This window comes from Lathamus discolor, chromosome 15 (genome assembly GCF_037157495.1).
Source record: "Lathamus discolor isolate bLatDis1 chromosome 15, bLatDis1.hap1, whole genome shotgun sequence".
NCBI lineage: Eukaryota > Metazoa > Chordata > Aves > Psittaciformes > Psittacidae > Lathamus > Lathamus discolor.
In genome coordinates this window covers 5,497,448-5,522,837 of record NC_088898.1, presented here as the reverse complement: position 1 = coordinate 5,522,837, position 25,390 = coordinate 5,497,448, and the positions used below count along the sequence as shown (strand labels likewise).

At 46.6% G+C, this 25,390-nt stretch overlaps 2 protein-coding genes across 7 annotated transcripts; one reads left to right on the top strand and one right to left on the bottom strand.

The window, feature by feature from the left end:
- Window positions 1-206: 206 nt before the first annotated feature.
- Window positions 207-6,189, bottom strand: C15H9orf78 (chromosome 15 C9orf78 homolog). The gene is made up of 9 exons (XM_065696056.1): window positions 5,751-6,189; window positions 4,575-4,634; window positions 3,869-3,920; window positions 3,585-3,655; window positions 3,304-3,381; window positions 2,653-2,850; window positions 2,082-2,218; window positions 1,238-1,336; window positions 207-920 (listed from the first exon to the last, which is right to left on the bottom strand). Exons 1-9 carry the CDS (start codon window positions 5,831-5,833, stop codon window positions 829-831), a joined length of 870 nt encoding a protein of 289 aa, XP_065552128.1. The 5' UTR covers window positions 5,834-6,189; the 3' UTR covers window positions 207-828.
- USP20 (ubiquitin specific peptidase 20) lies at window positions 5,926-25,344 on the top strand. Of its 6 annotated transcripts, XR_010616206.1 has the most exons (26): window positions 6,258-6,427; window positions 7,414-7,452; window positions 9,851-9,966; window positions 10,086-10,139; window positions 10,822-10,884; window positions 11,000-11,131; window positions 11,696-11,792; window positions 11,980-12,049; window positions 12,618-12,731; window positions 13,670-13,748; window positions 15,019-15,460; window positions 16,377-16,514; window positions 17,760-17,872; window positions 18,309-18,481; window positions 18,739-18,833; window positions 19,265-19,298; window positions 19,696-19,741; window positions 19,993-20,173; window positions 20,627-20,753; window positions 20,870-21,039; window positions 21,658-21,739; window positions 22,086-22,194; window positions 22,579-22,681; window positions 22,935-23,006; window positions 23,650-23,921; window positions 24,131-25,344. XR_010616206.1 is itself a non-coding variant. In XM_065696053.1 (25 exons), exons 3-25 carry the CDS (start codon window positions 9,886-9,888, stop codon window positions 23,808-23,810), a joined length of 2,736 nt encoding a protein of 911 aa, XP_065552125.1. In that variant the 5' UTR covers window positions 5,926-6,043; window positions 7,414-7,452; window positions 9,851-9,885; the 3' UTR covers window positions 23,811-25,344. The 6 variants fall into 6 exon arrangements, 5 of the variants coding, with proteins under 5 accessions (XP_065552125.1, XP_065552126.1, XP_065552127.1 ...); XM_065696053.1 differs by lacking the exon at window positions 6,258-6,427 and adding an exon at window positions 5,926-6,043 and having other exon boundaries at window positions 23,650-25,344; XM_065696055.1 differs by having other exon boundaries at window positions 6,257-6,427; window positions 11,000-11,113; window positions 23,650-25,344.
- The last annotated feature ends 46 nt before the right edge of the window (window positions 25,345-25,390 follow it).

The window sequence follows — 25,390 nt, the reverse complement described above, 5'->3', positions numbered from 1 at the left end:
ACTTGGTTAAACACAGCGCTCAGGGTCGGACAGAGCATCAGCGGCATCCCTGACCACCATGGGGGCACAGGCTAAGGGGTAAACCCAGGCATTTCCCTGACCTAGAGACTTTCCCCTTATGGAGTCTCCACTCCTGAGCGATGGGATACTCTTATCCCCAACGCCCAGAAACCATCAGCGTGTCCCCCAGAAGGAAAAAACCACCATTTATGATCACTTAAAACCACTTTTATTATTTTCAAGTCACAAACCCTGCCTTCACGTTCCACACATCACACTGGTTGTGGGGCCTCTGCGCCGGATGTCACATTGATCCTAACAGCTGAAAATGAGATTTTCCTCCAATTCAAACTACAACCTGACCCCATTTTCTTCAACAGCTAAAATGAAACTCAGTGAACTGCTACAGAAGTAAGTCTACAGGGAACAGAAAGATATAAAACAGCACAAGTCTCTTATGAAGTTAAATTCAAGCAAACTGGCTTTAAACCTTTCCTTTATATTTACAAGGCAAACAGCACTGCTGCTTTTAAAGGATTTTAAGAGGGAAAAGGAGTCTGTAAAATCACTAAAAAATGCCAACCATGAAAGCCCATGTCCTTATAAAAGAAGTTTTATAACTGGAAATAAGTTATGTACAAGATTTTACCGACCAAACAGCTCACAATCACCTGTGAAGCGATTCACTACAAGAGCACAAGAAAAGCTTTGTAGGCAACACCAGCACGTGAAGGTAGTGACACTACCCACATCCATTCCAGGTCATGGACACAGAATCATTTATTAGTGGAAGATCAGATCAACTGCAAAGACTTCAATCCACGGTCATCAGTATCGCCTATTCATCTTCTTGAATTTCTCATAGTGATAATCATCGGTTGCTTTTTCATTGAGGGGACGTTTGCGATTCGGAGGAGACCCTTCAAAAGAAGGAGAAGGCAATCTCATTTCCCTGGCCTTTCACATGAGACATTTCCTTAACCCCACCAATTTACTTATACAGCCCCCTGCTATATGAAATGTTATTGCTTCAGCTGTCAATGCTCCCTAACCTTGTACTCCTTGCTATTCCCCTTTCATCAAACCCTTGTCAGCCAGCTGTGATGTAGGGGTACATCAAGTGCAATAGATCACTCTTGTTTGCCAACTACCTCTCCTTTTCTAAGAAGAGGAGATAAGAAGAGTTGTATCACTTCTCTATGCAAGACCACTGAAGAGTCTGAGATTAGGAACTTACGTTCAGGTTCTGGCCTCTCTGTATCCCCCACTCTCAGTGGACGGGGCTTTGGCTCTTCTTTGTTCCTTCGCACTGGTGCATTTAGCTCCTCATGATAAACTGAAAGAACAAAAACATCAGATAAGGAGTATTATCTGGAGCAGTGTTATTCAAACAGACATATTTCTATGGCATCTGTTACAACTGATCTTAAGCAGAAGCAACAGAACCTCAGAACAAACGCTCTTGTAATTAGTTTCTATGGATAATCAATACATGCAAAATGGGATACAGCAGTTTTCAGTACCACTAATTCATCAGAAGCAGCCCAAAGACACTTAATTTCCTTCAGAACATACAAATCTGACTCTAAATCACCCCTGTAAGCACGGTTATATGCAGCAGAAGGCTGCCTTTCCTCCAGATGGCTGCAGCATGAGAGTCTCTCCCGGAAATAAATTCTCATCTCCTGTCTAGTAAGGTCTACGTTTGCCTGACCACCTGTCTGCTTTGGCAGCCTACAAAATGGATTCTCTCAATTACAAACCATCATTTATAACCTCACACGAGGCAGGCATTTCCAGCACACAACTTAAAGAGTCTTGAAATTTATGAGGCGGTGTCAGATGGGAGTTCAAGAGCAGAAAGTCCAGCCATGAGTAATACGTCCCTCTCCTGGCCAGCGGACGGAAGAAAAAGACCAAGCCAGATGGGGTCTATATGAGCATCCCAGAAAAAGGAATCAGATAGCTCTTGTGCTGATACATCAATTAATTTCTCCTACATCAGACTCTGTCCCAACTGATTGCTTTTCTTTGCAGAGGAGAGGGTCACACCTGGGTCAGGGGAGCTACAGGAGACTTACATCTGTTGTGCTGAACATAGTTAACAGCCATGTTGGTGGGAACAAAGGAAGTTTCGCTGTCTTTCTTTTTGTTCTGCTGCTCTGCCAGCAGCTTGGCCTTGGCCTCTTCAGTTGAGATGATGTTTTTTATTTTTGCACTAAAAGAAAAACAAAGAAAAAGAAAAATCCTATTTAGAAAGGGCAGTAGGCATAGAACTGCCAAGTGGGTGGAGCCAGGGGATAATAATAGCACTGCTATGGCATTTCATATGCTTTTTTGCCAGGAGGCAGTGCTATAGAAACAGACACTTTGTTTCTCTTTCAGTACAGGGCATAAATGGATCCTCCCTAAAACTGCTAGATTCAGGTCACAAAAATTAAGAGCCTGTTGCCACAAATTACAGAGCTGCATTAGAGCCTGTCACTATGTAGAACATGCTGTGGCAGATACTGCCCTAATCCAGAACAAGACTCAATCCCACCAGAGAGCCACATCAGGGCTGTGTAACCCAGCCCCACTGCTGCTCTGTCACTCAACAGTTAGTCATCCTGGCAATTCAGGCCACAACCAGCAGATCTGGGAACTACATACTCAATTCCCAGGTCCACTTCAGGAATGCCGCTCAGCATCTGGTTGGACAGCATTTCCTCAGTCTTCTTGGCAGAGGAGACACGGATGTTCTCTGGCAGCTCATAGAGAGAATCCTCAGCATTCTTAAGCTTCACCTTCTGCTCCTCATTCTCTACAATTCCTTTTCTCTTCTTCAACTCAGTCTCAATGTATTTCATCCTAAACAGCAGCACACAAGGGACACACAATATTTAATCCTGTTTTCTGTAGTCTGTTGCAGCACTGCCAAGTACATCTGCATCTCTGTCCTGATAGCTAGGAGAGAGGAAAGAATAATCTCTCCCAAAACAACACAGCTAACATCAGCTACAAGAAGCAAGATATTTGCTGCTCTATTCAATAAACTATCAGATCCTTCAAGCTCTTTCACAGCCAGAAGAGAAGGTTCCCATCAGTATTAAGTGTTAAACTAGCTGGTTGGCAGTTCCCATCTTGGTCCATAGAAAATCCTTCTCAAGTCTGGTAGCCAGGAGGTGAAAAGGGCAAGTGGAAGTTTCAGTGAGAACTGGGAAGATGTTCTGGGACTGCTCAGAATCCAAGACAAAAAATGAAATAGTGAAGGGACACCCAACCCTAGATTCAACATCACAGACACATCAGAGCACAACTTACATGTCAGCATCTTCATCCCTCCTGTTGGTTTCAGCTGAGAAGGAAGTTCCCAAGTTTAGATCTTCCTCTTCGTTAATCCTAAATGGAAACCACAATGCTTAAGAGTTTTGGGGGTTGTTGTTTTGGGCTTTTTTAACTAATTCGACAAGTTAGGGCGACAGTAATTGGCCAAAGTGCATTATGTTAAACTCATCTAAGCAAAACAACATCTGGTTACTTCGTTACCAGCTGTCTTTTTATAGTAGTCCAGGGAGAGGTCTTCAGAGCTCACATGCACCCACCTGTCCTTGCCTCTTTCTTTCAGCTTCTTCATGTCCACCATTCCCCCCGATTTTATCTTAAATGGATCATCCTGTAAAACAAGAAATAATAAGAAACCCTGAAGCTTCCCTCTAGTTTAACGCTAGTCTTTGAAATCTGGATTAAACGACAGAAAACATTTAAGTATTGAGCTGTGCCACCAGTCCTACCCAGGCCAGAACTGCTCAGGGATCAGCTGGACCACACTGATGTTTTCACATCATTACATCTCCACACCAAGGTGATGAAAGCGCCTAGCACTCACCACAAGTGTTGCTTCTTCCTGCAGCTTCTCTCCCACAAGCAGAGCTACAGCGCTAGTCAGGCAAATACAGAAAGTAAAGAGAATTCAGTGGAATGGAACATATTACCAACAATGCTGCATTTCTTTATCCTTCTCTAGATCTAGCAGATGGTCTCACACACTATATCAACGCTAAACTGTCAATGTTCCCAATCCCTCCACATGGATAGAGGAGCTATTACTGTTTTGGAAAGATGAGAAGTTAAGGCAGCTTTTAGTGCCTTCCAGTGAGTCACCAAAACAAGGAACAAGTTCACTTCTGGCGCACACTGCAATGAGCTCATCAGCTCATCAACAGCACTAGATGAGAGGGGAGAGGGGAATTAGGGTGGAGGAGGTGTGAGTGTGTTTAATTTTAAACCATGTGTGCAGTACTGAAGTAATCTGGTGAAAATACATTTAATAGTAAATCCCAATCCTAATCTTTTTCGGCCAGGATACTGAACAGACTTTGCTCACCGTAAACTGACCCTGTGCACTTGCACCAAACTCCTCCCCTTTTCCAACCTCAGGCTTTAATGTGGAAACTTCTCTATCAAGAACACAGGATTGGCACTATCGGACATGTAATGGTTTCTACTGCCAGGAGGCACGTGACAACAGACATATTCACTGTTACATTTCACTCGGGGACAAAACACCACATCCTTGGTGCCACATCCCTTACCTCACCCCATTAGGTCGCTTTCTGAGGTTCTGAACTTCTTTGGCTTCCTCAAGCTTTAACCTGAAGAAAAAAACATTTGATTTAGCACTTGATGCTTTGGTCTTAACTAATGAATTTAATTTGACTTTTTGCAGTTAATACAGACTCTTCTAGACAGATTTTGCTTTAGACTTCTGCATGTCCCATCCCTGGCAGTGTTCAAGGCCAGGTTGGACAGGGCTTGGAACATGGCACCTGCTGGTTATGTCCCTTCAAGATGTCTTCTCCGTTGAGGAAAGAAGCATCCAAATGTTGACAGGCTTTAATAAGATGCCAATATAGAAGAATGAGTTGAGGATACTCAGTTTCAGTTGAGTCCCCAGCCAACATTCTCCTTGCAGTAAAACAGAGGGTCACTAACATAAAATGTGGGGCACCTTTCCTCCTTCAATGATCAACACTAGCTCTCCATTTACAGCAGAAATAGCAGCAGCTCTTAAGTGAACATAACACAGCTGAGAGTTATAGATATATCAGTGCACAGATGACTTAGAAGAAAGTTGATGGTAAATCCAAGTATCACGTCTCTCTATAGAATGATATGCACTCTTGACTTCAGCAGATACCCAGACTGATTGAAAGACACATCTTTCAGTACCTGCCATTAACTGTGTACCATAAAATATTTTTCAGACACGAGAAAGATTTTGCTTGGAACTCAAAGCACTGAGAACCAGACGCATCATCTGCGAGTGCCGAATTTCAAAACGCTGGAGTGACGAGAAGTGAACGTTAGCAGTGGAGTGCGATGCCAGCGAGCAGGCAGGTGCGAAGCGGGAGCAGAGGGTCTGTCCATCACCAGTGACTGAGCACTGCTCTGGGGGGGTCCGGGGCTGGTCCCTCGCAAACGCTTCCGAGTCCCGGCCCGTGGGAAAGGGGGAGACGGACCGAGGCCCCCGGGTGCAGACCTCCGGTCCCCCTCCTGTTCCCGGCAGCGTCAGACTCCCGGGGGCGAACCCCCCACCGGAGCGGGGCCCTGGGAGGCAGTGACACAGCGACGTGACGAGGTAACGGTGTGACGCGATGCGGTGAAGCTGTAACACGACAGCGCTCCGTGACCGTGCGACGGCGAGACACGGCCGGACCACCGCCGGCCCCCAGCACCGCTGTGCCCAGCCGGGCTCTCCGCTGACCCACCTGACCTCCTCGGCCACCTGCTCGTCCTCCTCCTCCTCCTCGGAGTCCCCCCTCCGCTGGCGGAAGGACTTCTTGGCCGGCATGGCTCCGCGGCACGGCCACCGCACTGCCGCTCGCACCCCACAACAACAACGTCGCGCCGCGATGACGCTAAAGCTCCGCGACGAAGCCGGGCAGCACCGCCCATCCGCCAGCACCGCGGCCGGCACGATCCGCCGGTCTCGGGAACGCTCCGCTGCTCCGTGCCGAGCTCCCCACGTGCCCTCCCGTTATCTTTCGTGATGAGCTCCCGTGTAAGTCCCGAAGTTCTTTTGTTTATCCCGGCAGAGCAGCCCCGCCACGCCGGTGTCTGTCAGGGATGCCAGAGGGGAAGCGCGCTTTCGGGCCCCCCACTTGTGGAGCCCCTGGGACGGCCCCCTGCGACCTGCCGGCGCAACGCCGCCACCGCCTCCTCCCCGCCCAGCCCCGCTCCGCTCCGCTCCGCCCCGCCGCGGCCCGGCCCCCGCTCCGCCCCCGGCCTGCTCGGCCCCCGTCGCTCCGCCACCGCCTCCCCGCACTGCTCGGGGCGCCGCGGCCCTTCCCCGCATCGGGCCGCAGGGCGCGGCCTACCCGGTGATCCGGCCTGAAGCGCAGCCCCGCGGCGGGGCGGAGGCAGCGGCGCCCCGGGCATCCCGCAGGTGAGAGGGGCCAGGGGGCGGTTGGGCCTCGGAGCCTGTCACGCCTCGGACGTGGTGTTGTGGGGAGGGCCGCCGCGCCGCGCCGGGGATGATGCAGCAGCAGCGGCCGAGGGGACTCTAGGCCGCCCTCCCTGAGGTCCTGCGGTGCCCGGACAACGGGGCGGTCCTGCAGCCCCCGGGGCCTGGTGACTGCCCCGGGGCGACAGCGGCATCGGCGCCCCCGCGACCCTCTGAGCAGGACCCTGCGGAGCGGCTGGTGGCTCGGCCGGTGACTCGTCCTACCTAGATCTAGCGTGCAGGCATCTTTATGTTGAACTTCACACACGCTTAACAGCTGTAGTGTCTGTTAGAAGAAGACTTGTATTTTAGGGGCTGTTGTGCTGAGGAGTGACGTAGCAGAGCGAAGGAGAGGTTCCCAAAGGTGTTTTTTTCTTAAAAGCTAAATCTCTAGGTGTGCTGTCATGTTGTGGTCTCTAGTAATAAATATGTGTTAAAACCTGGCCCCCTTTGCCTGTTCTACATAAACCACTTGGATTTCCAATACATGATGCAGTTCAAACGTTCAGCAAAGAGTCAGAAGTTCCTGGTTCTTCCTTGTTAGTAGCTTAGCTGAGTAAATATTTCTTTCTTCAGTATTTCAAGTATAAAATGTCATTAAGAACTACTGCAGATACTCTTTTATCTTGGTAGGTTATGCAGGATGAGTGAGCAGACCTGTCAGTTGTTGGATGAACAGTGTTGAGATTTCTTTCCTTCATACTAAGTTATTCCTCAGAGCATCAAGCTGCATGTATCTTAGATTCTTGACAGCTGGCTCTAGCTTTGGTACAAACCCAGTTGATTTAAGAAAAAAAAAAAAACCAACAAAACAAACCAAGAAATGTGTTAATGTAGACACTGGGTTTGGCAGCAGTTTAAGCAACTGAAAGTAGGTTGCAATTCCTGTGGAACTGTTCTGACATGTTCATGTACTGTTTCTTCCACAGTGGTGCTTGAGAAAGACAGGCTGAAAGACTTGTTTTAAGGTAACTTCTTTTCCCATCATACACAGTACATTTTGACAAGCACAGATAAACTTTTGACAGTGCTTTTATGAAATTCCCAGTTTCCTGAGTAGCATTAGAGCTGTATGTGCCACCTAAAGCTCTTAGAGCACAGTTGTGGGAAGGTAGGAGTTGAATACTTCTGAACAGTTATGACGCAAACCTTTTCTGATGCATCCAGTCAGGTCTGGGAAGCAGAAAGGAGGTTTTCCTTGGTTTGTTTAAAAAGGGAAGCCCTGGGTGGGAAGATCAGCATCCTAATGCTGGGAAGTTTAAAGGGTTTAATTTCAAGCGGAAGGGGGTGTCCCATGGAATGAGCTAAAACCATCCACAACCACAAGACTGTACTTAACACCGTGAGCTCCAGACCCACTTCTCAGTTAGCTTAAGATGGTGATTAAGAGGTCTGGAATTAACTTTAAGCCAATAATTTGTACATTAGGTTTTCTGGGAAACCTCCTCTTGGAAAAGGATAAGAAGTCAAGGAAGGTGAATTAGCAAACATGGCATTGATACCTTTTTTCCTTTTGTTAACTGGACCAGCTGATGCATTTGGGAAGAGGGTTTGAGTTTGAAGGGTCTCAGAACCTGAAAGTGTCCCAGTTTTATGTGTTAGTCAAAGATACCGTGCTTCTGTCACTTGTCTTTTAAATCAGCATGTGTAACGTGGTACTTCTCTGTGAAGCTGCATGAAATTGCTTGTTGTTTGTTTAAATATCTTTTCACAGGTTATTGAGATCCTGGTTACAACCAGTAATGTGTTTTCTAGCATGCAGATACTATTTCTTCCCCCCTCCAGTTTTGCTTTGCTCTTCCAATTCAGTTTATTCCATTCCAGAGTGCTGAGAAAACATTGGCATAAACTTATCTTGAGGTTTGTCTTCTGCCAAGGCAAGGTGCTAGGCAAGCTTTTCAGCTCCCAAGATAAGTGTTACTGATATGGCTTATTCATTTCTCCTTTCTTTTTTTTTCTTTCCCCCCACTGCCAGTAATTCCCTGGGAATTCTTTAAAATGTCCTCAAAATGGGAAAACAGCAGTGTAGCAGCCTTGCTGCGGGAGTCATTAATGTCAAATTCATCAGATTTTTTTCACTTATTTTTTTGTAATGACGTGGGCTTTTCATATCTGCTTCATTTCCAGCCAGTAATAATATTTTGGAGACTGATCTGTGTTATTAGTATCACTTGTCTTCTTTTTGGAGCCTAGTCTGTGTTACTAGTATCACTTGTTTCTTTTTTTAATATCCATGAGTGAGGTTACTTAAACTACGCTTAAGAAACACAAACTCTTTTGATTATATTTTTTGTTACCAAGGTATGTTTAAAGTCTTACCTACCTATGAACCACCACGAAAGTGTTTATCATGCTCATAAACATGCACCTATGAAATCCTCTGAGTTGGTACATTTTGTACAGTCTTTGAGAGTTATATGGCTCATTGTTCAAAACCTACCTATCAAATAGTAAACTTCTTAGGGACTGCAGACGGGTTGTCTGTGTTACAGATCATTTAAATCTAATTCCCTCTTGCTCAGCTTCATTTACAACAGTCATCATATTTTTAATGCTTGATAAAGTAGTGTAATAACTAAATGCTAGATTCAGATCAGCACAGTGTGGGTAGCATGAAGCCCTTAGACATTGTAGGCTAAATATGTGTCTTGGGCTGCTGCACTCTTTCCCTTTTAATCTAAATTTCATGCAAACAAGCTCATTAGATTTATCTCTTTTCCCGCTGCCTGTCTGTTCAGATCTCTGCGTTGGTTTTCCCACCCCACCTGCTGAGCTGGCTCAGCACACCCAGTTTCTGGGGGGGTAGTGTAGCTTATCAGTCTAGCCATGTTCATGGAGTATTCATGGTATAGCCCATATATACATTTATATATGTAAAGCATGTATGAGTTAGTGGGAGCTTTTATTTATTGCTGTAGGACTCTGCATCATTCAGAGATGCTTTGTGATCCAGACAGTCTGGGAGTTTAAGGTTAAGAGGGTGGTCAGTAGGTTGCTGTACTGCTGCTTTCATTTTGAGGCTACAGCAAATCCATCCATATACCTGACAGCTGTGCTGCTGAAGCTATGCCTAGGTACTGAGCAGCTCCCTGCACCTCTGAATATTCCTCCTTTTACAGATTATGAGCTTTATTCATGTGTTTCCTTCTCTTCCGTTATCTATGATACCGCAGTGCAGCCACTAAGCATGGGTCAGAACTGTGCTCGCTAATATGACTGGTTCCAGATTTGGATTTGTTTTGATCTCTGAACTTCAAAGACGGATATCATAATATCTAATACACAAATCATGCTAATTTATCTTCTTACAATCTGTGAGAGCGAATCTAATCTGTATCTGAAAAGAACTATCCTTTCTTGTCTTAGGAAAACACCCCCCGTGCAAGCAAGCATTGGTGAAAATGGGGGATACAAGAGACATCTGTCCTCACCTGGATTCCATAGGAGAGGTGACCAGGGATGATCTATTGCTCAAATCCAAGGTACAGGGTGTTCTGGTTGTCAGTCCTTTCCCTTTTAGCTATTGTGCATGGGTTTGCAATGACTAGGTTACTTGAAAACCGAACAAGCAAACAAACCTTCTTTTATCATGAATATGCAGGGAACTTGCCAGTCTTGTGGAGCCGTGGGACCAAATCTCTGGGCTTGTCTTCAGGTAAAAATGGCTTGCTGTTTGTGTGCATGATATGGTGGGACTTGTCTTCAATATCTTTTACAGTGGAAAACAAAAAGAGCGGGAAGCAAAGAGGGGGTTTGCAGTAAAACTGTCCACTGTTTTTTGTTGGCTTCCAAGGAAAATACTTACTAGATTAAAGACTAACACTGTCAAAATATGCCAAGAGGTAACAGTTCACTCCCCAGAGGTCATTGTCCTCTGGTAGTCTCAGTAGGAACGAATAAAATGCCCAGCATTGCCCGTTGGCTGGGTCCTGCCTCTGCTGGCAGCTGTGAAGGGAGGCTGCAAACGTGAGACATCAGATGTTGCTCAGGGCAGTGAGGTGGAAAGGAATGACAAGGGACATGCGGGTGGGCAGGGGCGGTTTATTTTTACACTAGAATGTACAGACAGTTTGAGACTGCTCAGATGAGCTGCCCATTGGAGCAGTTGCCTTGGAATGAAGCCTTTATGTGGGTGCAAACCTTGTTCCAGGTTTTCTTTCTTAAATCAAACACTTCCAGTTTTTAGTCCTATTCCAGGCCCTGAGTAAAAAGCAGGTTAGAAAATTGGTAAGATCAATTCTGAAGCTGCAGCTGCTGGTGAGACTGGAGTTGGAGAGTTTTTTGTGAGGGGTCTAAGTTGATGTGTCCATTGTACTTCTGCTCTTTTCTCTCCCTAGATCGGTTGTCCTTACGTTGGTTGTGGGGAATCCTTTGCTGACCACAGCACGCTTCATGCACAGGTGAGTTTTCTCTCTTGTCCATCTTAACACAGAGTTGGATTTTTCCCATTACCTAATCTGGTAGTTCAGTGCTTCAACTTGAGCCAGATTCATTATTTCACCTTTTAATTTGTAGGCCAAAAAGCACAACCTGACAGTGAATCTGACCACGTTCCGTGTCTGGTGTTATGCTTGTGAGAAGGAGGTGTTCCTGGACCAACGGCTGGCAACGCACACTCAGTCACCACCAGTAAAGTTCACTGACCCGGTGGGTCTGTCCCAGCGTGGCAGGGTTGAACTCTTGGCAGGGTTTTCATTTACCTGTTGCAAAATGAACCAAGTGTTTTCTGCTGTTGTCCAGGCTTTTGTTGTGATAGGAACTCTTTTGCTGAAAGTGGCTATTTGTAGCCAGAGGAGCAGTAGTAGCATCTCCCAGCAAGCAGACTTTCAGATGACTTGATACCTGTTTTCACATTTTTTTTAACCTTTCCGAGTCTTTTCTTTGAGGCATCCTGTTTCTGTCTTCTGTCACATCTTCATTTTCAATGCAGGGTCCATGGAAGTTTTAGCTGTTAGACCAAAAACACATGTACTTGTGTCATTGCTGCATATTCCTGATGCTTCTGTTATAATCTGTATTGGAAGCAGTAATGGTACAATTTCCACCCTCTTCTTGCATTAGCGAGAAGGGCAGACAGTGCAACTGGTTCTTCTCTCTCCAGAGTGCATTATATTTAAAGGCTGGCTTGATTTATCTGGAGGATAGTATCTCTCACAAGTCATCTCTCCAGGCAGTCCTCTCATGATGCTTATTTCTCTATCTTTAATCTAGGAATCACCATTGTCTGCTCATCCTCTGAAAGCTGTTCCAATTGCAGTGGCTGATGAAGGTGAATCTGAATCGGAGGATGATGATTTGAAACCAAGAGGTAACTGAATCAAAGTTGATAAAAGGGCTGTGAGGGTAACTGCAATCTGTAGGACCTGCACTGGGAAGTTCCTAAGAGCAGACTGTGAAGATTGCCTAGAAAGGGCTGAATTCCCTCTCCTTTGGGGAGGAATGTAGAAAGCAGCTTGTCTGGAAAGTGTTTCATGCCTCTCTTGTTTGTGCTTTAGGCCTTACTGGAATGAAAAATCTTGGGAACTCCTGCTACATGAATGCAGCACTTCAGGCTCTCTCTAACTGGTAGGCGTTAGGGCCTTTCAGTAGGTTCTTTACTAGACTTCACTAAATATTAAAAGTGGCATCTCTGATCTGAGACCTTCATGAGTCTTGCAAAGAGAAATCAGCCAGGCTACATGCAGAAAGATTTAGTGTTTGTTTAGGGCAGCAGAAGGTTTAGAGTAGGAAAGTGAGTGAATAGCCAACCTGTGGCTACATACAAGCCTCATGTTTAGATGAGTGCTTGAAGTAAAAATCCATCATTTTCATCACGACAGAGATGGGAAGGCATGTCACATTTCTATTCTGCCCAGTGGTGTCATTCTAATCACCCATATCCTCAAATATTCTCTAGCCATACTGCTGAGAACTAATTCCAGGATGTCTTCCCTGTACTGGGAACAGATTCAGATCAGCCTTTTTCATTTGTTTCAAGTTAGAAGTCAAGTCTGCATCTAGAATCACTTCTTCCCTTGATTTAAAAACAGTATCTTAAGCATGCTTTCAAAATGCATGCATTTACGTTTTGATAAACCTTATATAGAAGCAGAGGAGAAATTTCTGTGCACTGAAGTCTGTTTCTTTCTTGTAGCCCACCTCTCACACAGTTCTTTCTGGAATGTGGTGGACTGGTCCGCACAGATAAGAAACCAGCACTGTGCAAAAGTTACCAAAAGCTGGTGTCTGAGGTCTGGCATAAGAAACGGTGAGTGGTCACTCCCTAACTTAATCTGAACAGGCAGGGGGGTAGATGATCTTAAGGTCCTTTCTAACCCTAGCTATTCTATAATTCTATGATTCACAGCTATGTTAGTTTCCTCTTGGCAATGAAATAAAAATGGTAAAGTAAGGGAATACTCTTCTTATTTCTAAGCAAAAGAAAGTCCATTTTGCATGGACTGACCAGCACCTAGTTGCACTGCTCTTGATTAGTAGAGGGATTGATGATTTGGACAGAAAAAGTTATACAGGAATTTCTAGTGAAGAGTGGAAGATATAAGTCGGTGCTTGGGGAAATGTTCTCTATTGGTTCAAATTCTAGATGAGTTCAAAGGGCATTGTAAAATAATGCAGCTCTGTTTAAACCTGAAGATGTTTGCTCTGTGCTATCAACTGAAACAAAAGGAAGAAATTTAATGGCATTGCATGCTTGTTTCATGTTAGTTGTTAAGAAGGGATAAGTAAGATACAGAGCAAAAACGAACTGTGTCTTTCCGGAAGAGAAGGCTGTAGACTTCGAAGCAATACAATGTCATTTTCATATTGGTTTTGATTTACCTCATTTACTGGGCGGTCAACCCACCCAGATGTTGAGACAGATGCACTACTGCAAATCAAACCCAAGTAAGTAATTGCAAAACCCTGCTCTGGAAAGAATTACTTGAGATGATACAAAGGAGAGAGCTTTAAGTTAAATATGCTCTAGAGAAGCGTCTCTCTGGAAGGACAGACTGGAATGACTATGGATGTTTACTCTCTCTTCGTTTGTATGTCATCCAGCTCAAAGAGAAATACATGCCCAGGTTTTGCAGGTCCCCTTTAACTAGTTACCACACCCTGTTCTATGGCTTATTAGATAAACTGGCTCCAGGCCTGATAATCAAACTAACTTCTTTTTTCTTTCTCTTTTCCATATCTAAACAGTCCAAGTTATGTTGTTCCAAGCAGTCTATCCCATGGGATTAAACTCGTCAATCCCATGTTCCGAGGCTATGCGCAGCAGGTGGGTCCTCAAAACCATGCCATTATTCCAAAGGTGGTGGGATTTTTCTTCCTGCAGCAGCGATGTTTGTGTTCAAGAGGAAGAGCTTGAGCTTGGCTCATGTCTGTTCTGTGTCAGTATTTAGGAGATCTGGGTTCTCCTCCAGGCTCTGCTTCTGGCTTGCTGATACCAAATCAGTGCATTTTCCTGTGTCAGCTTTCTCACCTCTGGAATTATGATGATCATCTTCTTTATAGAGGGCTTTAAGATCTCTAGATACATCCCATATGAGAGTTAGGTATTATTTATTCAGAGCTGAGAAACCTTGATGAATCTGTTCTAAAAAATTAAAGATGTGAATGTTCTATCTTTTCTGGGACTTAGAGCAAACCAAATCTTATTTAAATATAGTATCCTTTTTTCTTGTAAGTTTTTATCAGCATTTCTCTTGTGATTATTCTTCAGAATAAAATGTAAACATCAAACTATGATTAGAAAATTTACAAGAGAAGTGACAGTAGATCTAAGCTGTGGCACTGGCAGAACATCAAAACAGAGAATAAAAATGATGATTAATGAAAGAACTATAGTTATCTTTGATGTGAAGTACGTTGGATTGGAAAACTCAGCTGCAAAGAGAGAAAGTTGAAAGGAAGAGCAGGCTGAAAGCCAAACTTCCATAAAATAACAGAAACACTATAATTAACTTTCTGGAGGTGTCAGAATATCAAGTTGCTTTCCACCAGGTCCTTTGAAGCCAACGTGTCAATTCTTTTACTATGTATTATGAATGTAGGAGCTTGTATCTAGACTGTACAGTCTTTGGTTTCTGATTCTATTCCCTATTTATTAAAGATTTTAATCTATTGAGATGGGTTGCCATGAGCTGAAGTCAGTGATCATGAAATCTGTTTTGTGGGTAGGAGTCTGTTCTCTGCGGCCTGATGTCTTCATAGGTTTCTCCTTGCCTCTTGCCTCTTACCAGTGATAAACACTAAGAAATAAGCTCATGGTTTGCATGCTGTGGCTGCTCTCTAGCTTTTCAGTGTCTTTCAGGTGAAGATGTTCAGATAAAACTTGGGACTTTTATCATTTAGGAATTAAAAACATTTATGTAGCAGACAGGCTTCTTGGTACATCACCACGGTACTACCTCTGCTTTAGCAGGGTGTCTTTGTATTGCAGAGGTGGCAATAAGCAGCATTTAAAGAGGCTGTGAATGGAGCCATCTCCTCTTTTGCCCCTTCCATTTCTGGATGGATGCTAACATGGAATTACTCCTGATTTTCAGGACACTCAGGAGTTCCTGCGGTGCCTGATGGATCAGCTTCATGAAGAGCTGAAAGAACCAATTGTTGCTGAGACAAGGGATTTGGATACCAGTGACCAGGACGACAAGCGAGAAGGTGACCGAAGTCCTTCAGAGGATGAGTTCCTCTCCTGTGACTCAAGCAGTGACAGAGGTGAAGGAGATGGTCAGAGTCGGACCACAGGGAGCATGGGCAGCAGCTCCCTGGCGGAGACAGAGTTGTTGATCCAGGACGAAGCAGGCAGAGGGATCTCGGAGAAAGAGAGAATGAAAGACAGGAAGTTCTCCTGTGGCCATCGGCGCAGCAACTCGGAGCAGGTGGATGAGGATGCAGATGTTGATACTACTATGATGCCAGTTGATGGCAGAGCCTCTCCTGATATGCTGCCAGCTCCCCGTCCTGCCAGCCCATGTAGAACACCAGGTATACACCTCTTCCAGTCATGTTAGTTGTGAGAAGACATGTTATCACCCTGTACAGGGATAGTGTTGCAGTGCAGTGGCAGACAACACGTAATGCGACTGACTGTTCCTTCTATGGGTTTCAAGAGATTTTGCATCCAAGATTTTCCTCAGTGTCCCTGGAAGTAGTTCTGCCTTTGTGCAAAATTGCTTCTGTAAGAAAATGTAGTATGTGAACCAGAGAAGTGCTTGGCTAGGCTAAAGTGCTGAGTAAAGACAACATCTTGAAGACAGTGATAACTGTGATAATTGTCTCTGCCAAACCTTTCCTAATTTAAGGAAAAGGGTTTGTGTGTGTACATTACTTTATCTGATAGGCTGGACTGGGGAAACGTTAGCCGTGGAAAAGGGACGGAAGAAGGTTATCTGTTAATGGTGGGCTGAGGGCTTTGTGAAAAGGAAAGGGAGAGGCACAGCTTGTGCATTTCTGTGTCTTGCGTAAAAGAAAAGAGCAGCAGTTAAAAGACGTAGGTGTGGAGTCACCTCAAACTGAACATAGTCGATCTTTCAGCACTTCTTTATGAGTCTTACTCTGCCAGCTGGCACTAAAGACCGCAATGCTGTTTATGTGGATTATGGATGCAGGAGCAAGCTGTAAAACCTAATTAGTCATAAGCGTGAAAAAATGGTGGGTTGGGTTTTTTTTTATGCAATTATTAAGTATTCAGTACAGTTCTGTGTGCACTTGTATCTGTTCACTGAGGGAGCTGAATCTGCCAACCTGTGAAAGCAGGACAGTTAATAGACACTGAACTGTGTGTACTGGGAAAGATTCTGTGCTGGAACACAGAGCTGGGCAGACACTGATTGCAATAGGGTTGCCATTCATAACTGGGGTTTTCACCAGTGCTCTTCTCCCTCCCCATTTTCCCCAACAGAACCTGACAATGATGCCTACGTGCGCTGCTCGTCACGTCCCTGCAGTCCAGTCCATCATGAAATGCACTCCAAGCTCTCTAGCAGTCCTCCTCGCTCCAGTCCTGCCAGGCTTGGACCTTCCTACATCCTCAAGAAAGGTAGTGCAAAGAGTGTATGCTAGCAGGCAAAGGGGGGAGCATGCAGAGGAGGAGGGGTTCATTTACAGAAGAGAAAAGCAGTCCATCATGATTATTGATTACCTGTTGTAAGAAGTGCTGATTGCCCTGAACATCAGTGCTTTCTAAAATAGTACTAGGCAGACACTACAGTAAACCTTCAGGTAAAGTCAAGCTCTAGGTACAACAGATGTTCTAGTATCCTCTTGTATAGGAGGCTGAAATGATTTCCATGTCTGCATCTGCATGCTGTGTTTATTATGAATCAAACGGCTATGAAGTCCAGGCACAAACTCTGTCCCTTTAGGGGTGTGTCGAGACATGTAAACATTTGTCTGCCAGACTTTGTGTCATAGCATGTGGGCCAAAGAACTGTAAGATGATGTTATTGAGAGCAAGCATCCTGCCTCCTGGACATCTTGGGCTCACAAAAACAGAATTAAGGCTGCAGATGTCAATCCAGTGCTGGGAGCATTGTTAGACTTCAGAGTGGAGCCTGGCTTCTGCTGTTATCAAATTGGTCTCTTCATCCCAGGCAAATTGCAAATTGAAATCCCTCAGCATTGCATAGTCTAAGCACAATGGCATGTGCTTATACCACTGTCCCCACAGCTGTTCAGTAATGGCATTCTTTCTTCAACTGTGTCCCAGCCCCTTGGCTGAGGTCAGCGCAGCCACAGATGTTCTGGTCAGATGAAAAGCACTCTGTCTTCATGCACGTGTGCATGGGGAAGAGGGTTTGTTATTAAACAAAACTCTGTGTTTGGCCAGTGCCTGCTGCGGAGAGTCTTCTCTAGTGTGAGACACGAGGGGAACACATGATAAATGTCACAGGGCAAATTATACAGGCAGGTGAGTGGGGAGAGGATGTAAGGTGTAAAGTTCACAGCAAAATGTTTCAAGACCTCAGAAAAGCAGGGCCAGGCTTCTAAACTTGTAAAAGGATGACAACAGGATTTCCAGTAAGATAATTTCTGCCTGCTGAGAACTGGCACATTTGTGCTGGCTCAGTTGGCTACCTCCTCCTTCCTTGTACCACACGAAGCAGCAGTGTTCTTCACATTCTTCATGTCAGCTTACAACAGGCTTTGCTGTTTCACTGGCATGCAAGTGGTGTCTGAACGCTCAGGACAGCACTAGTCTTGTGTTCTTGTGCTGCGTGGCTCCGCTGAGACAAGGGACTGGGAAGGAGTTGCTCATGATGGGGCTTCTTTGTCTGTCTTTCAGCCCAGATGCAGGCTTCTGGGAAAAAGAAGAAAGAACTTCGCTACCGCAGCGTGATTTCGGACATCTTTGATGGCTCCATTCTCAGCCTGGTGCAGTGCCTCACCTGCGACAGAGTGAGTCTCCTGGTGGCTGTCAGTCAAAGAGCAGTCTTCTTGCTCGTGGATCTCTTCTTAGGAAGTAGTGCTCCTATTCCCACACACTCAGGGATGCAGTAGGCCTGCTACAGTGATGATAGGTGGATGGCAGGGAAGGTGTGAGAAACCTGCCATGCCAAGAGGTTGTATTTCTCTGTAGAGGTCTACTTGCTTGAGGTCTTACTTGAGTAGGCCTAGCAGTATCACATTTGTGCTAGAAAACTAATTCCAGTGCTACAAAAACCATGACAGAAGCCATCCTGCTAACAGCAGTGAATAAGTGGCCAGAGTGAGTTGCTCTTAGTACCAGCTCAGATTTCTAGCTTAAACAAAATCCAAGCAGTGAGAAAAGGTGATGAAGATCAGGTCTCAGCTCCATTACACACACAGACTTCTTCCTTTGGGGTATTTCCAGGTTTCTACGACAGTGGAGACATTCCAGGACCTGTCACTCCCAATCCCAGGGAAGGAGGACTTGGCCAAGCTACACTCTGCCATCTACCAAAATGTGCCAGCTAAGACAGGGACATGTGGGGACAACTATGCCTCCCAAGGCTGGATTGCCTTCATCATGGAGTATATCCGGAGGTGTGTTCCTGTGCAGGACTTCTTTTTTCTGGGGTTTGCTCTAAAGTGCTGGTGGGCAGCTGTAAATAAAGTGTCTTTTACAGCAGCATGTCAATTGTAACCAGTTTTTGGAGGACAACATGTGATACCTTACAGGTTTTTTAGCCTTTTCATATAAACCATTTTCTACTGTTCCTCTAGTTCTGTCACACACCTTCAGATCTCTTGTCCAGCTATTTTATATATAACTCTTTCTCTTGATCCTCTCTCTTCTGCAGGCTTGTGGTGTCCTGTATCCCTAGGTGGTTTTGGGGTCCCGTTGTGACGCTGGAGGATTGCCTTGCTGCCTTTTTTGCAGCGGATGAGTTGAAGGGTGAGTTTTCTTCAGTGAAGTCGGCACAAACCAAGTATTTCACAGGCATTTTGGAGGCAGAGTAAATCCCCTGGAAATCCTGACTCAGTATTTCACTTGGAGATTGCTGGTACCAAAAGTTGGCAGTTCAGCATCTCTGAGCAGAAGTGAGGCTTTTCAGGGATGGGAAATCCAGAGGACTCAAACAATTCACTGTGTTCACTTGTGCTCATGGGCAATTGTATGTTTCTGCTAGTTGACTGCATTCTTTTCTTGCCTACACTTACTGAGAGGAGTGTTTGTTTTCATCTCTTCTCATCTTGATCTCTTCTCTTGGCTTCCCAAGAGGTTGCTTAACTTGGTTTCTCTGCCCTGGGTGGAAATGTAGGCATATCAGCATTGTATGCTGTGAGTAACTAACTGCATAATGGCTTTCTCCTCTTTGTCTATAGGGGACAACATGTACAGTTGTGAACGGTGTAAAAAGTAAGTTTGCATTATCTGTATTATGGTGTATTTCTGGAACTTTCTTTCTCTCTACTACTGTCAAATATTTGGCTGTGCTCTCTGCCTGGACTTTTCTCCTGCTGAGCAGCTTGTAAAACCTGCCTTACCTTATGCTAGAGTTCTGCTCTTGAGAGGTCACTGCTCACAGACTGGAAAAGTGCTGGCTTTGGTCGGGGGTGGGGGGGGGAGGAAAGAAAGAAAGAAGGATATGAAACTGTTATGCCGTGCCTCATTTCGGAAGGATGCTGCATAGAGCCTGAGTTGGCTGCTGCTGGAATTCAGGATTTGGCTTGGATTTGAAAGTGAGCAAGACTCAGCTTTACCTTTTGGCATCCCTTTGCTTGAGAGATTTCTCACAGCTCATTTCCTCCCTCAGGCTGCGGAATGGAGTAAAGTACTGCAAAGTCCTCAGGCTACCAGAGGTGAGTAAAAAGCACCTTGTTTCCTAGTTTTCTTTTAGCAGCCACTGAGGGGGTGAGGCAACAGGTGGAACAGAAATGGTAGTTTGCTTTGGGGGCAAAGTCCTGTGTGTAGACCAGGCTGATGGGGCAGCAGGATTCATGACCACCAGGTGAAGAACTTCTGCAAGGCTCGATTGGACAGAGATGTGCTGTTTTAGCAAAATACCCACGGCAAACGCACACTTTGGTGTTCTCTCTCTTTGGTCTTTTAGATTCTTTGCATCCACTTGAAGCGATTCCGGCACGAGGTGATGTATTCCTTCAAGATCAACAGTCATGTCTCCTTCCCCTTGGAAGGACTGGATCTGCGACCCTTCCTGGCCAAGGAGTGTGTTTCCCAGATCACCACCTATGATCTCCTGTCAGTCATCTGTCACCATGGCACGGCAGGCAGTAAGTCCTTCTGTGAAGACAGATGTGAATAGGAATGAGATCAGTGTGAGCAAAGCAGAAGTGTGTTCCAGGGTGAGCCAACACCACTTCAGGAATGCAGGACAGTGTAAGGCCTGCTCCCTTCATTCCCAGGCTTGCTCATCTTCTGCCCTTTGAAAAGTGAACTGAGCAGCTTCTGACAGATCCCCTGCAGCTATTCCATCCTCACCACTGGGTTGGCTCAAACCCTTTCCTGATGTTCAGCCTCACTGAGAGGCCCTTCCATGCAAGGCAGGGTGACGGTGCCAGGCTCTGCTGCTCCTCAAAGCTTGGCTGAACAGGAATTAGGCCTTCTTTGTCCCTCTGTCCATTCTCTGCCAACAGCTAATTCTGTTTGTGTTAGCTGACATTAGCCCAGGCCTGACTGTTGTGTGCACTCTGAATCCCAGCAGTGCTGTGCTTCCTCTGTTCCAGGTGGGCATTACATAGCTTACTGCCAGAACGTGATCAACGGCCAGTGGTATGAGTTTGATGACCAGTATGTCACTGAAGTCCATGAGACCGTGGTACAGAATGCAGAAGCCTACGTCTTGTTCTACAGGTGGGCTCCGCCCTGCATGCAGCAGTCCTTGCTGGCTACAGGATACCCAGAAATGTATTTTGCAAACATTAAGTTTTCAGGAATTGCTTCATTTTCTTTTCCTCTCCTTATTTAAGGAAAAGCAGTGAAGAGGCTGTGCGGGAGCGTCAGAAAGTCGTGTCCCTTGCCAGCATGAAGGAGCACAGCTTACTCCAGTTCTACATCTCCCGAGAGTGGCTCAATAAATTCAACACCTTTGCTGAGCCTGGTCCTATCACCAACCACACCTTCTTGTGCTCTCATGGAGGTAAGGAATGCTGCTGGACCTGGGAATAGCAGCTCTCCACTGTACTCCCTGGTGCATTAGGAAATGCAAGAAAAAAGCTCCAGCTGTCATCCTGCTACAGTGTACACTGCAGTAGGATCCACTTCTTTTGGCAGAAACTCCAGCCTGCTCAGGGAGACAATTACCCCATTGTCTTGCTGATCCCGAGGGATGTGTAGTGCTGGGAAACAGCAGTTTTCAGTTCCCCTTTTGTTTTTAAAAACAAACCTGTAGAAAGCAGATAAGGCAGCATTTATCTGTGTTACGCTATCAGGGAGACTGGCCTCCAGTGTTTGTTTGGAGAATGGAGCATGTGCTGCTGAAGAGAGCTGATACTGTTTTACTGTTCTGCTGCTTCGTCTGCCCTGGGGAGCCCTTGTATTTTATAAACCTCCCATTGGAAATGAAGCAATTGATTAGATACTGAGGCCATGAATTGAGAAACCTCCACAGTTAACGAACTCCAGTCTTCCATTAGCAAAGGAAGCAGGTTCTGGAATCAGAGTTTTTAGCAAGGAAGATCAACCTTCTTCTATTTGTGTCTTTACCCAGCAATAACGAGTTCCCTGGTTAACTCTTCCTCTTGCCTTTCCTCCACAGGGATTCCTCCTAATAAATACCATTACATCGATGACCTGGTAGTGATCCTACCCCAAAACGTGTGGGAATATCTCTACAACAGGTGGGCTTGGCCATTTCATTCTTTTTCCCAATGAGTTTTTGGGTTTGTTTCACACCTTAGCAGTGACCAAGCCATAAAGGCTTCCCAAGGCACCTCAAAGGTGTGCAGTACTCGGTCTGGACTGGCAAGCACTCATATTTGGTAGAGCCTCCAAATCTAAACAAAATGTGCTGTATCAGTGCACTGTCCCAGAGCAACATTGTGACCCTCAATGTACTGAGTGAAGGCATTACTCCCTCCTTCAGCAGTGTCTGGAGTAAACATCCATCTCTGTAGGATGCAGGGCTAGGAAGCGTTTCCATTCTCCTGCAGTTCTCCATTCCTCTCCCTCTCTTCCTGTGCTCAGGTTTGGGGGTGGCCCTGCTGTGAACCACCTGTACGTGTGCTCCATTTGCCAAGTGGAGATTGAAGCTCTTGCCAAACGCAGGAAAATTGAAATTGACACCTTCATCAAGGTTGGTAGGGGAAGCATCTGAAAGCAGTGCCAAAGGGTAGAGGTGGGAAGTGCAGACCTGTCACAAACAGTGGAAAACTCCTGCCCATGTTCTCCAGAACGTCATCTACAGCTTGGTGAGGAAATGGACCATGGGGTTCCCCAGTGCTAGCAGCATACGGAGGGCAGCTGGGACACTATAATGCTGTATGCAGACACCAAGTTTGAAACCATCCTAGTCTCCTGCCTGCTGTAGTGAGCAGAAGCAGGTTATGGGGAAGGTGGCGGGATTACATGAGGTTCTTCTGAAGAACAGCAGGCTGCCTTACCATTAAGGGAAAGGGCTCCCCCAGATCTCAGGAATGACTAAATCCTTCCTGCATGTCTCTGTTCTCTGCTCTCCCAGCTGAACAAGGCTTTCCAGGCAGAGGAGTCCCCAAGTGTCATCTACTGTATCAGCATGCAGTGGTTCCGTGAGTGGGAAGCCTTTGTCAAGGGGAAGGATAATGGTAAGAAGCCAGAGACCTCTGGAGTCTGGTGGGGTGAGAGGTAGAAGAGAAATGGGTCTGTTTGCCAGGTCCTCAGTGAGCACTGCACTGACTGGTGTGACTTGAAGCTGAACCGAGTTCAGACACCAGCCGCTTGGGCTGCCTGCAGGTCCCCAAGGGGGCAGAAATAACAAGAGATCGAGTTCAGGGATGTTCAGTCTGGTGGCATCGTGGAAAGCAGAGAGGTTTTGACATGGTGGTTGTCCTCTTGCAGAGCCTCCCGGACCCATTGACAACAGCAAGATTGCACTCACAAAAGCGGGTGGCCATGTGCAAGTTAAGCAGGGTAAGGCTGGTGTTTGCTTTCTTGTAGTATTCCTAAAGGTGGAGAATGTTCTTCTGGATCCGGGTGTCCATAGTGGAGTGATCACAGAGCAAGATGGTGTTGCAGAGGATGGCAGTTCTCTGCACAACCCAGTGCTGACTGTCCTGAGTGAGCCACCTCAGTTCTCCACTGGGAGCTCCCGCATGACCAGCTCGCTGATGAGACTTGTTCTAGTGAAGTCTGCAGTCCCCATCTCCTCCTGATGCTGTTCCCCAGGCCGCTTCCACCATTCCCCTCCGCACTGTAGCTTTGATCTTGTGTTGCAACATCTGCTGTGGTCCAGCTTGTGAAATAACATTGCTTGTGCTGTCCCCACTGGGCTCTTCTGCCAAGCACATAGATTGCATTTGCATCTCACCTCTCAAAGCAGCTCTTTCTGCTTTTCTCCTCCTCAGTAACCTTTATGCAAAGTCCTCTGCTTCCCCTGCTTTCTGCTTTGCTCGCATTTGTCCCTCCCAGGACAGCTTGGAGCAGAGTTTTCAGTCTCACCCAGCAGCATAACCCCACCAAATCCCCCTGTGCAGGGCAGGTGCCTGAAGAGGACATCCTCATCCTCATGTTGTGGTGCACCTGCACGGCTGATCACTGCTCTTGTCCCTTGCAGGTGCTGACTATGGGCAGATTTCTGAGGAGACATGGATTTATTTAAGCACGCTGTACGGAGGGGGCCCAGAGATTGCCATCAGACAGAACGTGGCCCAGGTCCAGGAACTGGAGAACCTCCATGGGGAGCAGAAGATCGAAGCGGAGACGCGGGCTGTGTGATTTGTGCGGGCTGGGGCAGGGAAGGTATGGATGGCACAGAGACGTCCGTGTGGGATGGAAGGCTGAGGAATCCCGAGGAGTCAAACCTCTCCCGTTGGCTGGTACTGGAAGGCGAGTGCAGCTCCCACCACCACTTCTGGGGGAGGCAGGTTCCCTCCACCGGCCTCTCACTTGGCTTTGTCTGTAGGGGGGTGCTGGGCACAATGGGGAGAAAAGCAGCTTCTGATTCATCTCTGGGTGAAGCTGTGGGGCAAGACAGCAGCCGAGTGTCACAAGGATGTGTTCTGACCCGAGCCCTCTCCCTTCTGTTTGCTGACCAGGAACCAGCACTCCCACCTTGCCCCAGTGAACCGAGTCTCTGCTCCTTCGCAGGTCTTGCTTTTGGCACTTTTCTGTTTGATTCACATGTACAAAGATAATGAAGCATTACTTACGTTCCCAGCGGGCAGGGTTGCAGCTAGAGAAAGCTGGTAGTGGAAGCTGAGCCAGCCACAAGGACCCGCAGTAGCTCTGTGCTGGGGGTGCACACACGGTTGTCACAGCTTCCGAGTTTTGCTCCTTATTTAATTCTTGCAAATTCAGTTGCAATCAACTAAGAAACACTGAAAGAGGCCCCTTCCTGCTCCCCTCGCCCCTACAGCCACACCTTCACGGCCCGGCAGTTTCTGGGGTGTGTTTCTCCTTGATTTCATGTGCTCAGCATGGTTTCAGAGAGCGAATTGGGCAGACACGAGTCCTCCTTCCCATGGCTTTCCTCTGTACTCCTGCTAAAGCTCCTGGCACCGTTGTAGCTACGGGGTGCAGCCTCCCAGGGGCTTAGCTCATGGGTGGCAGCTTCAGGAACAGGCAGGATTCATTGGGACAGCTCTGATGCCACCCATAGGACTCCCAGCTCACACCCCACTCTAAGCAAAAGGCAAAACTCTTTCTCAGCAGGGCTCTTAAACACTCTTCGTTCATCTCATAAGCCAGAGAGGCGATGGTCTGAGCTTTGCCACTGGCTGAGTGCGAGTTAATGGGGCTGAGGAACCAAACTGTGTTTTCATGGTGCTGGAATCAGAATGATTCCACAGCACCAGTGGTCCCAGGCTCCTCACGTGGCAAAGCAAGGGAGGGAGCAGGGAGGGAGAGGCTGCTCTTGGGCTCGGAGCTGGGGAGCAGGGCTGGGGTAGGACAGGATTATGTGCAAAGAAAAATGTGGCCTTCAGATTGCTATTTTTTAGACCAAATGTTTTCTGCAAACAACTTCTTTAAACGAGTCTGTGAATGGTTCAGCGCGTTCATCTGTGATCCTGTCCAGTGGATGCTGGTATCTACCCAGCCAGGCCCGAGGGGAGGTCAGAGACTGAGCCACTGGTGAGATCTCTGTTTTAAGCTGTCTTTGTGTGACTGCAGCCGCCTCTGGAGCTGCCACAGAACCCGTGGGGCTGCAGGTCTGTGTCGTCCGGAGGATGCTGTACAGATAGTCCCAACCCTCCTGTGCTCGTGTTAGACTTTGTGCTGAAATGTGTTACAATAAATACATGTGCATTCAGCATGGTGCTCACTGGTGCCTGCCTTGTGTGGGGAGCGGGTCTGGC

What these genes read in the sequence shown, in the direction of transcription:
- C15H9orf78 (XM_065696056.1), bottom strand. Translation starts at nt 5,833, where the DNA reads ATGCCGGCCAAGAAGTCCTTCCGCCAGCGGAGGGGGGACTCCGAGGAG. An exon ending in AAAGAAAGAGGCAAGGACAG is followed by an intron (nt 3,382 to 3,584) that starts GTGGGTGCATGT and finishes GTTTCCATTTAG; the next exon opens with GATTAACGAAGAGGAAGATC. An exon ending in CTATGTTCAGCACAACAGAT is followed by an intron (nt 1,337 to 2,081) that starts GTAAGTCTCCTG and finishes TTGTTCTTTCAG; the next exon opens with TTTATCATGAGGAGCTAAAT.
- USP20 (XM_065696054.1), top strand. Translation starts at nt 9,886, where the DNA reads ATGGGGGATACAAGAGACATCTGTCCTCACCTGGATTCCATAGGAGAG. An exon ending in GAGGTCTGGCATAAGAAACG is followed by an intron (nt 12,732 to 13,669) that starts GTGAGTGGTCAC and finishes ATATCTAAACAG; the next exon opens with TCCAAGTTATGTTGTTCCAA. An exon ending in CAGCCCATGTAGAACACCAG is followed by an intron (nt 15,461 to 16,376) that starts GTATACACCTCT and finishes TTTCCCCAACAG; the next exon opens with AACCTGACAATGATGCCTAC.